We start from the raw sequence: 17,919 nt of genomic DNA on the forward strand, positions 1-17,919 counted from the left end.
ATGGCTCCCTCGGAACAGGCCCCGACCCCAGTGATCTGCTTGAAGAGGAGACGGAGAAAGAGAGGTCTGAGGGAGGGCTGCGTTCTGAAGAGTCGGATGCGATCGAAGAAAAAAAAAACACTCCACCTCAATTCTGCTAGCAAATGTGCAATCTTTGGACAATAAAATGGACAAGTTATTGGGAAGATTAAACTACCAACGGGACATTAAAAACTGTAACATCTTATGCTTCACGGAGTCGTGGCTGAACTACGACACTACCAACATACAGCTGGCTGGTTATACGCTGTACTGGAAGGATAGAACAGCAGCGTCTGGTAAGACAAGGGGCGGAGGTCTATGTATTTTTGTAAGGAAGTCTCGAGCTATTGAATTATTACTATACTATTGCCTGAAGTAGAGTTTCTCATGATAAGCTGTAGACCACACTATCTACCTAGAGAGTTTATCTGCATTTTTCGTAGCTGTTTACATACCACCACCGACTGAGGCTGGCACTAAGACCGCATTGCCTGAAGTAGAGTTTCTTATGATAAGCTGCAGACCACATTACCTACCAAGAGAGTTTATCTATATTCTTTGTAGCCGTTCACATACCACCACAGATAGAGGCTGGCACTAAGACAGCATTGAATGAGCTTCATTCCCCATAAGCAAACAGGAAACTGCTCACCCAGAGGCGGCGCTCCTAGTAGCCAAGGACTTTAATGAAGGGAAACTTAAATCAGTTTTACCAAATTTCTATCAGCATGTTAAATGTGCAACCAGAGGAAAAAGCACTCTGGACCACCTAGACTCCACACACAGAGACGCATACAAAGCTCTCCCTCACCCTCCATTTGGCAAAATCTGACCATAATTCCATCCTCTTGATTCCTGCTTACAAGCAAAAATTTAAGAGGGAAGCACCAGTGACTAGATCAATAAAAAAGTGGTCAGATGAAGCAGATGCTAAGCTACAGGACTGTTTTGCTAGCAAAGACTGGAATATGTTCGGGATTCCCCCAATGGCATTGAGGAGTACACCACATCAGTCACTGGCTTCATCAATAAGTGCATCGATGATGTCGTCCCCACAGTGACCGTACGTATATACCCCAACCAGAAGCCATGGATTACAGGCAACATCCGCACTGAGTGAAAGGCTAGAGCTGCCGCTTTCGAGGAGCGGGAATCTAACCCGGAAGCTTATAAGAAATCCCGTTATGCCCTCCAATGAACCATCAAACAGGCAAAGCGTCAATACCTGACTAAGGTTGAGTCGTACAACACCGGCTCCAACACTCCTCGGATGTGGCAGGGCCTGCAAACCATTACAGACTACAAAGGGAAGCACAGCCGAGAGCTGTCCAGTGACACGAGCCTACCGGACAAGCTAAACTACTTCTACGCTCGCTTCAAGGCAAATAACACTGAAAAATGCATGAGAGCACCAGCTGTACCGGAAGACTTTTACGTCACTACATTCCTAAAGAAAATAATGTTCTTTTTACTCCATACATTTTCCCTGACACCCAAAAGTTGCAGGACAGGAAAAGGGTCCAATTCACACACTTATCAAGAGAACACGTGGTCATCCCTACTGCCTCTGATCTGGCAGACACAAATGCATAATTTATATAGCCCCTGGCTATCTGTGCATTTGAAAAACAAGAAAATGGTGCTGTCTGCTTTGCGTAATATAAGGAATTTGAAGTGATTTATACTTTCACTTTTGATAGTTGAGTATATTTAGAACCAAATACTTTTAGACTTCTCATAATTGTAGATTTTTACTCAAGTACTATTTTACTGGGTGACTTTCACTTTTACTTGAGTACCTTTCTATTAAGGGATCTGAAGTTTTACTCAAGTATCACAATTGGGTACTTTCTCCACCACTGCCGTTTTATCATTTTGAAGTGTCATTCAGTCTTTCTGTTTAACTAAATACTCTGTTTTTCTTTGGCAGGAGAGAGACCAGACTCTCACTTTGACAGCGGAAAGAGTCCTTCAGGGGAACCAGACCCAGAGACGGGTCCTTCAGGGGAACCAGACCCAAAGAAGAGTCCTTCAGGGGAACCAGACCCAGAGACATCCAAACCAGCAGGACGACACCACTGTTCCCTCTGTGGAAAGAGTTTTACTAAGCTACAGAACCTAAGAGTGCATGAGAGAACACACAGAGGAGAAAAGCCTTTCCACTGCTCTCAGTGTGGAAAGAGGTTTACCCGTTTAGAGAACCTGAAACAGCATGATAGAATACACAGAGGGGAGAAGCCTTACCATTGTTCCCATTGTGGAAAGCGCTTTAGGTCGTTAGGCACCCTGACAACGCATGAGAGAATACACACAGGAGAGATGCCTTACCACTGTTCCCACTGTGGAGAGAGTTTTAGGTGGTCAGGGAGCCTGAAAACACATGAAAGGACACACACACAAGAAAAGCCCTACCAATGCTCCCTGTGTGGAAAGAGATTTACAGAGTTAGGGTCCCTGAAAATACACAATAGAATACACACAGGAGAGAAGCCTTATTACTGCTCCCAATGTGGAGTAAATTTTACCTGGTTGGCGAGCCTGAAAACACATGAGAGAATACATACAGGAGAAAGGTCTTACCACTGTTCCCACTGTGGAAAGAGCTTTAGTGGATTAGTGAACCTGAAACAGCATGAGAGAGTGCACACAGGAGAGAAGCCATACCAATGCACCCTGTGTGGAAAGCATTTTACCCATTTGGGGAACCTAAAAGAGCATGAGAGGACACACACAGAAGAAAAGCCCTACCAATGCTCTCTGTGCGGAAAGAGTTTTACCAAGTTAGTTGGCCTGAATAAGCATGACCGGACACACACACAAGGAGATAAGACCTACCACTGCTCCCAGTGTGGAAAGACATTTACCCGGTTAAGGTACCTGAATGAACATGAAACAATACACACAAATACACTCGAGAAGAAGACATACCACTGCTCTCATTGTGGAAAGACATTTTCCCAGTCAGAGGACCTGAAAACACATGAAAGAATAGAGAGGCTGTGTTCTGACTTATGTTTTTGACTGAGAATTAGTGTTTTTGTTTATGCCACATGAAAGCTTACTTAAAAATAGGCTTACAGTGAAAAAGTATGTTGGGCCTTCCATAAAGGCCCAACTGGTGGACTCCTGCAGAGATGGTTGTCTGGAAGGTTCTCCCATCTCCACAGAGAAACACTGGGGCACTGTCAGAGTGACCATCGGGTTCTTGGTCACCTCCCTGACCAAGGCCCTTCTCCTCCGATTGGTCAGTTTGGCCAGGTGGCCAGCTGTAGGAAGAGTCTTGGTGGTTCCACACTTCTTCCATTGAAGAATGATGGAGGCCACTGTGGTCTTGGATACCTTCAATACTGCCGAAACGTTTTGGTTCCCTTCCCCAGATCTGTGCTTTGACACAATCCCTTTGGCCTCATGGCTTGTGTTTTGCACCGTCAACTTTAAGACCTTATATAGACAATCAAGTTGTAGAAACATCTCCAGGATGATCAATGGAAACAGGATGCATTTAAACTCAATGTTGAGTCTCAAAGCAAAGGGGTCTGAATACTTACAGTACCAGCCAAAAGTTTGGACACACCTACTCGTTGCAGGGTTTTTGTTTATTTTTTACTATTTTAATAATAGTGAAGACATCAAAACTATGAAATAACACATATGGAATCATGTAGTAACCAAAAAACTAAACTAATCAAAATATATTTTATATTTCAGATTCTTCAAAGTAGCCACCCTTTGCCTTGATGACAGCTTTGCACACTCTTGGTATTGTTGGTAGAGAGGTAGTTCTGTAGTTGTATACAGCCAGACTAGAAGGGTTCATGTGGATTGTTGGTAGAGAGGTAGTTCTGTAGTTGTATACAGCCAGACTAGAAGGGTTCATGCAGATTGTTGGTAGATAGGTAGTTCTGTAGTTGTATCTAGTCAGACTAGAAGGGTTCTTGCAGATTGTTGGTAGAGAGGTAGTTCTGTAGTTGTATACAGCCAGACTAGAAGGGTTCATGTGGATTGTTGGTAGAGAGGTAGTTCTGTAGTTGTATCTAGCCAGCCTAGAAGGGTTCATGTGGATTGTTGGTAGAGAGGTCGTTCTGTAGTTGTATACAGCCAAACTAGAAGGGTTCATGCAGATTGTTGGTAGAGAGGTAGTTCTGTAGTTGTATCTAGTCAGACTAGAAGGGTTAATGTAGATTGTTGGTAGAGAGGTAGTTCTGTAGTTGTATACAGCCAGACTGGAAGGGTTCATGTGGATTGTTGGTAGAGAGGTAGTTCTGTAGTTGTATCAGCCAGACTGGAAGGGTTCATTATATGGATTGTTGGTAGAGTATACAGCCAGTAGTTCTGTAGTTGTATCTAGTCAGACTAGAAGGGTTCATGTAGATTGTTGGTAGAGAGGTAGTTCTGTAGTTGTATCTAGCCAGACTGGAAGGGTTCATGCAGATTGTTGGTAGAGAGGTAGTTCTGTAGTTGTATCTAGCCAGACTGGAAGGGTTCATGCAGATTGTTGGTAGAGAGGTAGTTCTGTAGTTGTATCTAGTCAGACTAGAAGGGTTCATGTAGATTGTTGGTAGAGAGGTCGTTCTGTAGTTGTATCTAGCCAGACTGGAAGGGTTCATGCAGATTGTTGGTAGAGAGGTCGTTCTGTAGTTGTATCTAGCCAGACTAGAAGGGTTCATGTGGATTGTTGGTAGAGAGGTCGTTCTGTAGTTGTATCTAGCCAGACTGGAAGGGTTCATGCAGATTGTTGGTAGAGAGGTAGTTCTATAGTTGTATCTAGCCAAACTAGAAGGGTTCATGTGGATTGTTGGTAGAGAGGTAGTTCTGTAGTTGTATACAGCCAGACTAGAAGGGTTCATGCAGATTGTTGGTAGAGAGGTAGTTCTGTAGTTGTATCTAGTCAGACTAGAAGGGTTCTTGCAGATTGTTGGTAGAGAGGTAGTTCTGTAGTTGTATACAGCCAGACTAGAAGGGTTCATGTGGATTGTTGGTAGAGAGGTAGTTCTGTAGTTGTATCTAGTCAGACTAGAAGGGTTCATGCAGATTGTTGGTAGAGAGGTAGTTCTGTAGTTGTATACAGCCAGACTAGAAGGGTTCATGCAGATTGTTGGTAGAGAGGTAGTTCTGTAGTTGTATCTAGTCAGACTAGAAGGGTTCATGCGGATTGTTGGTAGAGAGGTAGTTCTGTAGTTGTATCTAGTCAGACTAGAAGGGTTCATGCAGATTGTTGGTAGAGAGGTAGTTCTGTAGTTGTATCTAGCCAGACTAGAAGGGTTCATGTAGATTGTTGGTAGAGAGGTAGTTCTGTAGTTGTATCTAGTCAGACTAGAAGGGTTCATGCAGATTGTTGGTAGAGAGGTAGTTCTGTAGTTGTATACAGCCAGACTAGCATGCAGATTGTTGGTAGAGAGGTAGTTCTGTAGTTGTATCTAGCCAGACTAGAAGGGTTCATGTGGATTGTTGGTAGAGAGGTAGTTCTGTAGTTGTATCTAGCCAGACTAGAAGGGTTCATGTGGATTGTTGGTAGAGAGGTAGTTCTGTAGTTGTATCTAGTCAGACTAGAAGGGTTCATGTGGATTGTTGGTAGAGAGGTAGTTCTGTAGTTGTATCTAGTCAGACTAGAAGGGTTCATGCAGATTGTTGGTAGAGAGGTAGTTCTGTAGTTGTATACAGCCAGACTAGAAGGGTTCATGCAGATTGTTGGTAGAGAGGTAGTTCTGTAGTTGTATCTAGCCAGACTAGAAGGGTTCATGTAGATTGTTGGTAGAGAGGTAGTTCTGTAGTTGTATCTAGCCAGACTAGAAGGGTTCATGTGGATTGTTGGTAGAGAGGTAGTTCTGTAGTTGTATATAGCCAGACTAGAAGGGTTCATGTGGATTGTTGGTAGACAGGTAGTTCTGTAGTTGTATCTAGCCAGACTAGAAGGGTTCATGCAGATTGTTGGTAGAGAGGTAGTTCTGTAGTTGTATCTAGCCAGACTAGAAGGGTTCATGTGGATTGTTGGTAGAGAGGTAGTTCTGTAGTTGTATCTAGCCAGACTAGAAGGGTTCATGTGGATTGTTGGTAGAGAGGTAGTTCTGTAGTTGTATACAGCCAGACTAGAAGGGTTCATGCAGATTGTTGGTAGAGAGGTAGTTCTGTAGTTGTATCTAGCCAGACTAGAAGGGTTCATGTGGATTGTTGGTAGAGAGGTAGTTCTGTAGTTGTATCTAGCCAGACTAGAAGGGTTCATGTGGATTGTTGGTAGACAGGTAGTTCTGTAGTTGTATCTAGTCAGACTAGAAGGGTTCATGCAGATTGTTGGTAGAGAGGTAGTTCTGTAGTTGTATCTAGCCAGACTAGAAGGGTTCATGCAGATTGTTGGTAGAGAGGTAGTTCTGTATTGTATACAGCCAGACTAGAAGGGTTCATGCAGATTGTTGGTAGAGAGGTCGTTCTTTGCATTTCGACTTTGAAAGATATATTATATAATTGAATACAGTGAATTTCAAATGCCTCTTCGATTCTCTATTAGGTGTAGTCTAATCTAGTCTATCCAAATATACATGTGTACAGAAAACCAGCGTGACATGTAATCTAGTAGACGGGACACTTCTTCAATAACAGCAGCTAGTCAACCACCTCGATAGCATGCAACTGACATTACATTGTCAAGACTGGCGTTGTGTGCGCCATGCTCTACCAACTGAACTACAGGAAACTATTCTCACCTCATGTATCCTCCTGTATTCACATGTAGCTACAGGTCTGCATTAAACTACAGGTCTGCATTAAACTACAGGTCTGCATTAAACTACAGGTCTGCATTAAACTACAGGTCTGCATTAAACTACAGGTCTGCATTAAACTACTACTAATGTACATATTCACATGTAACTACAGGTCTGCATTAAACTACAGGTCTGCATTAAACTACAGGTCTGCATTAAACTACAGGTCTGCATTAAACTGCAGGTCTGCATTAAACTACAGGTCTGCATTAAACTACAGGTCTGCATTAAACTACAGGTCTGCATTAAACTACTACTAATGTACATATTCACATGTAGCTACAGGTCTGCATTAAACTATTCTAACAGTATATATTCATAATGTACATATTAACATGTAGCTATAGGTCTGCATTCATAATGTACATATTCACATGTAGCTATAGGTCTGCATTAAACTATTCTAACAGTATATATTCATAATGTACATATTAACATGTAGCTATAGGTCTGCATTCATAATGTACATATTAACATGTAGCTATAGGTCTGCATTAAACTATTCTAACAGTATATATCCATAATGTACATATTAACATGTAGCTATAGGTCTGCATTCATTATGTACATTTCAGTTATATAGCTAATATACATCTAACATAATGTCATATTAACATTAGCTATTATAAGTCTATTCATAATGTACATATTAACATGTAGCTATAGATCTGCATTCATAATGTACATATTCATATGTCGCTACAGGTCTGCATTAAACTATTCTAACAGTATATATTCCTAATGTACATATTAACATGTAGCTATAGATCTGCATTCATAATGTACATATTCATATGTAGCTATTATAGGTCTGCATTCATAATGTACATATTCACATGTAGCTATAGGTCTGCATTCATAATGTACATATTCACATGTAGCTACAGGTCTGCATTAAACTATTCTAACAGTATATATTCATAATGTACATATTCACATGTAGCTACACGTCTGCATATACGAAAGTATTGGCTGTAAAAAGTCAGACAAAACATATTTGCTCATCTTTAAATGAATAAACAATGTAGTGAATATTTTTCTAAACTGCGTTACCCATTCCAGTCAGCTGACGGCGATACGCGACCTTCAGATGGTGACGTCATATCTAGTGGCCCAACACGACACCGGAAGCTGTTTCACCAACACGGATACTGACTCATTCAGCCACCTCTTTAGCCTGGTAGCCAACATACAACCGTAAACATTAAAGCGCTTTAGACCATTTTTGTGTATATTGATCTCGGTGTTTTTAACACAATACTCTTTGCGTATCTACTATTTAACTTAAAGTAATTTGCTTGTTAAATGTACAAATGTGTTGATTATACTGAGTCTAGCACTAAGCTTATCGTTAATGCTAGCTAGCCCGACCATGAACTCACTGAACGACTACCCTCCTGTTAAAGAAGAGGTGGTCTGCTGGACGGAGAAAGAAACTCTGGGGCTGAACATTGTCCTGAAAGAAGAGAAGGAGGATATTATAGTGAAAGAAGAGAAAGAACATTTTAGAGTGAAAGAGGAAGAGGAGGCTGTAACATTGAACAAAGAAGAGGATGATATTTTGGGAGATGAAGGAAAGGAAGAGGAGACTGAAGATCTGATTAACACCAGTGAGTACTGTCTTAAAAACACGGCCAGAAACTCTGCAGTTGTTGAACTAATGTGTGATTTTAAAGCCAAAGGGTCATTGCACTGAAATATGCACCTCACCAGAACCCCAAATATAAGCTTGTAAACAAACACTGTATTTGACTCAAAACGTGGTTAAAACATTCATTTTGATCTCATGGTTGGTCCTTGCATCCACAGCTCTGTCTATGAATTAGAGTTGTTCCATTTGTTCAAACCCTCAGCTACTCTCCCCTATCTGTTTATTAGAACCGTGGAGATATAAAACGTTTAAGTACCAATAAGGAGTATGGTATTTATGGCTCTACCTTTCTCACTCATTATTATTCATGATCCATTCATGATTATCCCCCCCCAAAAAATTATTTTATTTAACCAGGCAAGTCAGTAAAGAACAGATTATTTACAATGGCAGCCTCCCGGGGAACAGTGGGTTGTTCAAGGGCAGAACAACAGATGTTTACCTTGTCAGCTCGGGGATTCGACCCAGCAACATTTTGGTTACTGGCCCAACTCTCTAACCACTAGGCTACCTACCGAACCCAGCAACATTTCAGTTACTGGCCCAACTCTCTAACCACTAGGCTACCTACTGAACCAAGCAACATTTCAGTTACTGGCCCAACTCTCTAACCACTAGGCTACCTACCGAACCCAGCAACATAGCAACATTTCAGTTACTGGCCCAACTCTCTAACCACTAGGCTACCTACCGAACCCAGCAACATTTCAGTTACTGGCCCAACTCTCTAACCACTAGGCTACCTACTGAACCCAGCAACATTTCAGTTACTGGCCCAACTCTCTAACCACTAGGCTACCTACCGAACCCAGCAACATTTCAGTTACTGGCCCAACTCTCTAACCACTAGGCTACCTACCGAACCCATCATGTTAGCATCCACATTAATATACAAGTGTTCAGAAACATATTCTATTCTTGTGTGACTCGTATGACACAACACATTATTTACCGTTGTTAGGTTCTAATTCTCAGAGTTAAAACTCAATGGAAAAAACTGAACCAGAGGATCAATCCAGCTGGATTAGACAAAAATCCTCCTCCTGCACATCTGTACAAACATTGTATCTTTACTGCACTTTACTTCACTTTACTGCACTTTACTGCACTTTACTTCACTTTACTGGACACTAAATAATACACTTGACTTCCTCCCTTAACATGGCCTGACCTCAAACCCCCCCCTTCATCACTAATCCATGGCTCTCTCCCCTTATCAATGTCTGCCACATGTGATCGCTTCTTACTTATGAGGCATTCAAATGTAGGGACTAGATATTTTATTTCTAAATGGTAAAACTGATATGTATGAATATACCCTCAACTAAAAGGTGTCATTCTGTCCCTTTGTCTCATATGAAACATTTGATCTCAAATCTAAAATAGTGGAGTACAGAGCCCACACATTAAACTGTTATCTTCCCTAGTCTAGGGATACACAGAGCCACATTAAACTGTTATCTTCCCTGTCTAGATAAATACGTAGGGAACACAGAGCCACATTAAACTGTTATCTTCCCTGTCTAGATAAATACAGAGCCAGAGCCACATTAAACTGTTATCTTCCCTGTCTAGATAAATACGTAGTGGAACACAGAGCCACATTAAACTGTTATCTTCCCTGTCAAATACGTAGAGCCACATTAAACTGGAGTATAGGGAACACAGAGCCACATTAAACTGTTATCTTCCCTGTCTAGATAAATACGTAGGGGAGTATAGGCCACATTAAAATAGTTAGGGGAACACAGAGCCACATTAAACTGTTATCTTCCCTGTCTAGATAAATACGTAGGGTAATAGTTTAAGCAATAAAGCCCGTATACCACAGGAATGACAACCTGATCAATAATACCACAGGAATGACAACCTGATCAATAATACCACAGGTATGACAACCTGATCAATAATACCACAGGAATGACAACCTGATCAATAATACCACAGGAATGACAACCTGATCAATAATACCACAGGTATGACAACCTGATCAATAATACCACAGGTATGACAACCTGATCAATAATACCACAGGTATCACAATGACAACCTGATCAATAATACCACAGGAATGACAACCTGATCAATAATACCACAGGTATGACAACCTGATCAATAATACCACAGGAATGACAACCTGATCAATAATACCACAGGTATGACAACCTGATCAATAATACCACAGGAATGACAACCTGATCAATAATACCACAGGATTGACAACCTGATCAATAATACCACAGGCATGACAACCTGATCAATAATACCACAGGAATGACAACCTGATCAGACCCCACCACGGTACATGAATGGAGCTTAGATAGCCTTACAGTATCAGTCCACACCACCACCCCACCAACCAGTATACAGTATCAGTCCACACCACCACCCCACCAACCAGTATACAGTATCAGTACCAACCAGTACAGTATCAGTCCACACCACCACCCCACCAACCAGGAATGGTCTTAACTAATCCAGACCCCACCAACCAGTATACAGTATCAGTCCACACCACCACCCCACCAACCAGGAATGGTCTTAACTAATCCAGACCCCACCAACCAGGAATGGCCTTCCACCCCACCAACCAGGAATAATCCAGATCACTTCTTTGAAGGGAATAATCCACCCCACCAACCAGAGAAGGTTTTAAAATTGCTTTCAACCAGGAGGTCTTAACTGAATCAGAGGACAAGGAATATTTTAATAATCCAGACCCCAAAAAGGAATGGTTTTCTAACCCAAAGTTGGAAAGGAATTGTTGTCCAGACCAACCAGGAATTTAATAAAACCCCACCAACCAAAATGTATTTAAAAGAACCCCACCAACCAGGAGGAACAGCGGCATCTACTGGGCAAAACCCAAAGTGGGTAAATGTCAGTCCTGTAGGTGAAATTAAGATTGTAACAATGACACTCCATTATATAAATATATATCATTATTTAGACGTATTGAGTGAAAATCAAGGACTGAAAAAAATGTCAGAGTAATACATTATTTAAATTCACGAGGTGATTGGGGGACTAAACCTGATAGTATAACAATAGTAGTAATCAATGTATTTTATACAACACTTTTCATCAGTTGGAAAGACCATCTCAGACTTTAATAAAACAGCAAAATGTAAAAAACCCATGCAGGAGATCTGGTAAAGGTCTTGGTGAAATTGGTCTTCCACATTATATCAGATGATATTTAGTGTTGTTCAGAAAATCAAGGACTGAAAAAAAGGTCAGGTAATACATTATTTAAATTTACGAGGTGATTGGGGGACTAAACCTGATAGTATAACAATAGTAGTAATCAATGTATTTTATGTCACTTTTCAGAGGGGGCAGCCATGTCAGACTGTAAAAACTAACAAAACACAGAGAGATCAGCGGTCTTGGTCACAGCTTCAGATGATAAGGTGTTGTTCAGTCAGGCGTCAGAAAGGCTAGGCAGTAGTTTAAAAGGAGGGCAGCGACGTCACAGAGGGGGCAGCGACGTCACAGAGGGAGCAGCGACGTCACAGAGGGGAGCAGCGATGTCACAGAGGGAGCAGCGACGTCACCGAGGGGAGCAGCGACGTCACAGGGGAGGGAGCAGCGCAGCGACGTCACATGGGGAGGGGCAGCGATGTCACAGAGGAGCGATGGAGGGGGCAGCGATGTCACAGGAGGGGCAGCGATGTCACAGGAGGGGGCAGCGATGTCACAGGAGGGGGCAGCGATGTCACAGAGGGGGCAGCGATGTCACAGGAGGGAGCAGCGATGTCACAGAGGGGGCAGCGATGTCACAGAGGGGCAGCGATGTCACAGAGGGGGCAGCGATGTCACAGAGGGGGCAGCGATGTCAGCATCAGTCAGTTACTCAGACTGGAGCTCTTCACCAGGCTCCTCCTCTAACATGGAGCCAGTTTTATCATGTAGAAGTTTTATTCAGGTCTCTATTAAGTATTTAACTAAATAATCTGTTTGTCTTTGGCAGGAGAGAGACCAGACTCTCACTCTGACAGCGGGAAGAGTCCTTCAGGGGAACCAGACCCAGAGACGCCCAAACCAGCGAGACAACACAACTGCTCCCAATGTGAAATGAGATTCTCCCTCTCAGGGGACCTAAAACGGCATGAGAAGATACACACAGGAGAAAAGCCTTTTAAATGTTCCCAGTGTGGAAAGAGTTTTACCTGTTTAGGGAATCTAAATCGGCATGAGAAGATACACTCAGGAGAAAAGCCTTTCCAATGTTCCCAGTGTGGAAAGAGTTTCGCCTGGTTAAGGAGCCTGAAGAAGCATGAGAAGATACACGCAGGGGAAAAGCCTTTCCAATACCAAGGGACCAGCCAACCTTTTGATACAGGATGCAGTGGTGAGTATCAGAACTGTCACCAGTGATAAGACAAGTGGTGCTGTATGGTAGATGGCATCTAAATGTAGATGGCACGGGTAGTGACTGCTGCATTCTGGGAAACGGTGTCACCATAATCAACAACTGTCAGGAACAGTTGACTGTCCAATCTGATTTCTGCTGTTTTAGGGAGAGGCAAGATCAAAAAAAAATGTTTTGTTTAAAAGCCCGGTTTAAATCCAAGCTTTTTAACTATCTCATCCATATGTTAAAAAAAAAACATGAAGTCTTTGTCAATCCAAATGCCCAGATATTTATAGGAACCCGATCGATGGGAAAACCATCCAGTGAATATATATATGGTCCATCTGAAACATCCTGGAGAGAACTACAGAACAACATGTATTTAGTCTTGTCCACATTACAGTACAAGTTTTAAACCAACCAGGGCGTTCTGTTAGGTAACAAGGTCAGATAGCAGCTCTAACATAGGCTGGCCAACAGTTGGGGCAATGGCAATTCGAAGTTGGAAGTTTACATATACCTTAGCAAACTACAAAACTCAGTTTTTCACAATTCTTGACGTTTAATCCTAGTAAAAATTCCCTGTTTTAGGTCAGTTAGGATCACCACTTTATTTTTAAGAATGTGAAATGTCAATAATAGTAGAGAGAGTGATTTATTTGAGCTTTTATTTCTTTCATCACATTCCCAGTGGGTCAGAAGTTTACATACACTCAATTAGTATTCGGTAGCATTGCCTTTAAATTGTTTAACTTCAGTCAAACGTTTTGGGTAGCCTTCCACAAGCTTCCCACAATAGGTTGGGTGAATTTTGGCCCATTCCTCCTGACAGAGCTGGTGTAACTGAGTCGGGTTTGTAGGCCTGCTTGCTCGCTCACGCTTTGTCAGTTCTGCCCAAAAATGTTCTATGGAATTGAGGTCAGGGCTTTGCGATGGCCACTCCAATACCTTGACTTTGTTGTCCTTAAGCCATTTTGCCACAACTTTGGAAGTATGCTTGGGGTAATTGTCCATTTGGAAGACCCATTTGTGACCAAGCTTTAACTTCCTGACTGATATCTTGAGATGTTGCTTCAATATATCCACATAATTTTCTTTCCTCATGATGCCATCTATTTTGTGAAGCGCACCAGTCCCTCCTGCCGCAAAGCACCCCCACAACATGATGCTGCCACCCCCGTGCTTCATGGTTGGGATGGTGTTCTTCGGCTTGCAAGCATCCCTTTTCCTCAAAACATAACAATGGTCATTTTAGCCAAACAGTTTTATTTTTGTTTCATCAGAGCAGAGGACATTTCTCCAAAATGTACGATCTTTGTCCCCATGTGTAGTTGCAAACCGTAGTCTGGCTTTTTTATGATGGTTTTGGAGCAGTGGCTTCTTCCTTGTCGAGCGGCCTTTCAGGTTATGTCGATATAGAACCCGTTTTACTGTGGATATAGATACTTTTGTACCTGTTTCCGCCGGCATCTTCACAAAGTCCTTTGCTGTTGTTTTGGGATTGATTTGCACTTTTCGCACCAAAGTACGTTCATCTCTAGGAGACAGAACGTGTCTCCTTCCTGAGCGGTATGACAGCTGTGTGGTCCGATGGCGTTTATACTTGCGTACTATTGTTTGTACAGATGAACGTGGTACCTTCAGGCGTTTGGAAATTGCTCCCAAGGATGAACCAGACTTGTGGATGTCCACAATTTTTTTCTGAGGTCTTAGCTGATTTCTTTTGATTTTCCCATGATGTCAAGCAAAGAGGCACTGAGTTTGAAGGTAGGCCTGGAAATACATCCACAGGTACACCTCCAATTGACTCAAATGATGCCAATTAGCCTATCAGAAGCTTCTAAAGCCATGACATCATTTTCTGTGATTTTTCAAGCTGTTTAAAGGCACAGTCAACTGTGAACTTCTGTAAATTTCTGACCCACTGAAATTGTGATACAGTGAATTATAAGTGAAATAATCTGTCTGTAAACATTTGTTGGAAAAAATGACTTGCGTCATGCACAAAGTAGATGTCCTAACCGACTTGCCAAAACTATAGTTTGTTAACAAGGAATGTGTGGAGTGGTTGAAAAAACGAGTTTTAATGACTCCAGCCTAAATGAATGTAAAACTTCCCGACTTCAACTGTAGGTGTCGTCTGCATACAGATGACTATAAAAGTTACAACAGATGGACCAGTGTTATTTACTGTAGGTCTGCATACAGATGACTATAAAAGTTACAACAGATGGACCAGTGTTATTTACTGTCGTCTGTATTCAGATGACTATGACTTTTTTTCAACAGTTTCATTAAATGTTTTTCCTCATCAATCTACACACAATACCCCATAATGACATCACAATACCCCATTGTCACGTAGAGTAGGCCAGATGGCTAAACTGGATAACCTAACCTCTATAAAAATAAAAAGATGGCGGAACCCAAAAGTTCTTCTGTGCAAAGGTGTTTATTTACAAGTGATTCCGGAACAGAAAACAACAGTACTGCCATCAACGTCTATTTATGGGACAGCTTAACAACAATGCTGCCCCATCCACAGCTCAATCCAAAAAATCCCCTTAGAGACTGGAAAGGCTCCTTTTGTAGGGCTAGCCCCTCCCCTCAGAACAATTAACCCTAATTAATTAATCAATTAACAATACAAACCTACATTTTCCATGAACTAAACATACTAAAGGATATACATTGCAACACGGTTTTAAACAATATCACAACAAAACATTTACAACATTACATCATTACTGACAATATCTTTCAATATGCCCATATGCATTAATGAGCCATTTGGGACTGGCACTATAAAGCCAACCCAATTCCCTTAGCTCGGGTCCTTTTCCAGCATACCCAGAAGCTACAGAGATGGAGAGAGAGGAACAGAACAAACAAACAATGCGCTCATTCACAACATTGATAAGTATAATAATTATTGTATCTCTCAAATATGAACATTGACAAGTGTGAAATGCATGCACCAAGACAGAAGTTAAATTGTGTGGACCCACATTGTTAACTTATGGTATAATGGCGCAGGGAGGAGTGATGAATATGTGTGTGCGTTAAAGAACCAAATGCTGCCCGCGGCCAGTGACGGACTTCACGTCACACCCATAATGACATCACAATACCCCGTAATGACATCACAATACCCCGTAATGACATCACACTACCCCATAATGACAAAGAGAAAACCCGTTTTTTTAATGTTTTATGTTTGCAAATGTATTAAAAAATAATAATGATCCAGGCCTATTTCAGTCAACCTTTTGAATGAAAATGTGATGGTCAACAGTGTTGAAGGCCTTGGAAATGTCTTGAAATAAGGCAGCACAATGATGTCTGTGATCTAAGCCTGTGCTGCCCAACCCTCTTCCTGGAGATCTACTGTCCTGTGGGTTTTCAGCCCAACCCTCTTCCTGGAGATCTACTGTCCTGTGGGTTTTCAGCCCAACCCTCTTCCTGGAGATCTACTGTCCTGTGTTAAAGCCACCAAGTCATTTTAACACCAGAACCACTGGGCCTCAAGGGGACCCCTCCTTCAAGTTAATGGGCAGTCATTCTGTTAGTGGGCATTTCTCCTTTGCCAAGATAATCCATCCACCTGACAGGTGTGACATATCAAGAAGCTGATTAAACAGCATGATCAATCCCCCCCCCTCAGACTGTCAAAACTAACAAAACCCATGTAGAGATCTGGCAGGTCTTGGTCTTCCACAGCTTCAGATGATAAGGTGTTGTTCAGTCAGGCAGTTCAGAAAGGCTAGGCAGTAGTTTAAAAGGAGGGAGCAGCGATGTCACAGGAGGGAGCAGCGATGTCACAGAAGGGAGCAGCGATGTCACAGAGGGGGCAGCGATGTCACAGAGGGGGCAGCATCAGTCAGTTTCTCAGACCGGAGCTCTTCACCAGGCTCCTCCTCTAACATGGAGCCAGTTTTATCATGTAGAAGTTTTATTCGGGTCTCTATTAAGTATTTAACTAAATAATCTGTTTGTCTTTGGCAGGAGAGAGACCAGACTCTCACTCTGACAGCAGGAAGAGTCCTTCAGGGGAACCAGACCCAGTGACACCCAAACCAGCGAGACCACACCACTGCTCCTACTGTGGAAAAAGTTTTACCCGATTACTACACCTGAAATCACATGAGAGAATACATACAGGAGAAAAGCCCAACCACTGTTCCCAGTGTGAAAAGAGTTTTAGGTGGTTAACGACTCTGAAACTCCATGAGAGGACACACACACATGAAAAGCTCTACCGCTGCTCCCTGTGTGGAATGAGTTTTACCAAGTTAGGGGCCCTGAATGTGCATGACAGGACACACATAGGAGGGGATAAGCCCTACCGCTGCTCCCTGTGTGGACAGAGATTTAACCGGTTAAGGCATCTGAATAAGCATGAAAGAATACATACACAGGAGGAGAAGACATACCACTGCTCTCAGTGTGGAAAGACATTTTCCCAGTCAGAGGACCTGAAAACACATGAGAGAATAGAGAGGCTGTGTTCTGACTTGTGTTTTTGACCTGAGAATTTGTGTGTTTTTTTTGTTTCTGCCAAATGAAATCATTATTGAAATAGACCTACTTTTTTGTCTTAGTTTTCATCCGGAGACTGACATGACTCTCCTGTGAGGATCCAACGATTTCTAACATACTCTGTTAGACAGAATCATGGCTCTCTCTCCAGATATACTGTTGCCATGACTCCTGTGAGGATCTGAGGATCAGGTTACAGTGGATCAGCGTCCAATAGAGGGAGGGATATGGGGGTTTTATGACACCTCACCATCGATTGGTAGGCAGCAGACTATTACAGTGGATCAGCGTCCAATAGAGGGAGGGAGGGAGGGATATGGGGGTTTTATGACACCTCACCATCGATTGGTAGGCAGCAGACTATTACAGTGGATCAGCGTCCAATAGAGGGAGGGAGGGAGGGATATGGGGGTTTTATGACACCTCACCATCGATTGGTAGGCAGCAGACTATTACAGTGGATCAGCGTCCAATAGAGGGAGGGAGGGATATGGGGGTTTTATGACACCTCACCATCGATTGGTAGGCAGCAGACTATTACAGTGGATCAGCGTCCAATAGAGGGAGGGAGGGAGGGATATGGGGTTTTATGA

At 42.4% G+C, this 17,919-nt stretch overlaps 2 protein-coding genes across 2 annotated transcripts; both read left to right on the forward strand.

Moving 5' to 3' along the window:
• On the forward strand, positions 1–3,190 carry LOC121844305 (zinc finger protein 501-like). The gene is made up of 2 exons (XM_042314238.1): positions 1–64; positions 1,952–3,190. The coding sequence occupies exons 1-2, from the start codon at positions 1–3 to the stop codon at positions 3,040–3,042; spliced, it is 1,155 nt and encodes a 384-aa protein (XP_042170172.1). The 3' UTR covers positions 3,043–3,190.
• A 4,718-nt stretch (positions 3,191–7,908) lies between these two features.
• Positions 7,909–17,309, forward strand: LOC121844310 (zinc finger protein 436-like; the record flags this gene model as incomplete). The annotated part of the gene is given in 3 exon segments (XM_042314243.1): positions 7,909–8,389; positions 12,404–12,784; positions 16,793–17,309. Coding segments are annotated over 3 exon segments (1,154 nt in total), but the record flags the coding sequence as incomplete, so codon positions are not given.
• Between the last annotated feature and the right edge of the window lie 610 nt (positions 17,310–17,919).

Source organism: Oncorhynchus tshawytscha, unplaced genomic scaffold, assembly GCF_018296145.1.
Source record: "Oncorhynchus tshawytscha isolate Ot180627B unplaced genomic scaffold, Otsh_v2.0 Un_contig_7609_pilon_pilon, whole genome shotgun sequence".
NCBI lineage: Eukaryota > Metazoa > Chordata > Actinopteri > Salmoniformes > Salmonidae > Oncorhynchus > Oncorhynchus tshawytscha.

Bases quoted from the DNA above. Each gene is read 5' to 3' on its own strand.
- LOC121844305 (XM_042314238.1), top strand. From the start codon at position 1: ATGGCTCCCTCGGAACAGGCCCCGACCCCAGTGATCTGCTTGAAGAGG. The intron at 65-1,951 runs GTCTGAGGGAGG...TTTCTTTGGCAG, and splicing joins GAGGAGACGGAGAAAGAGAG to GAGAGAGACCAGACTCTCAC.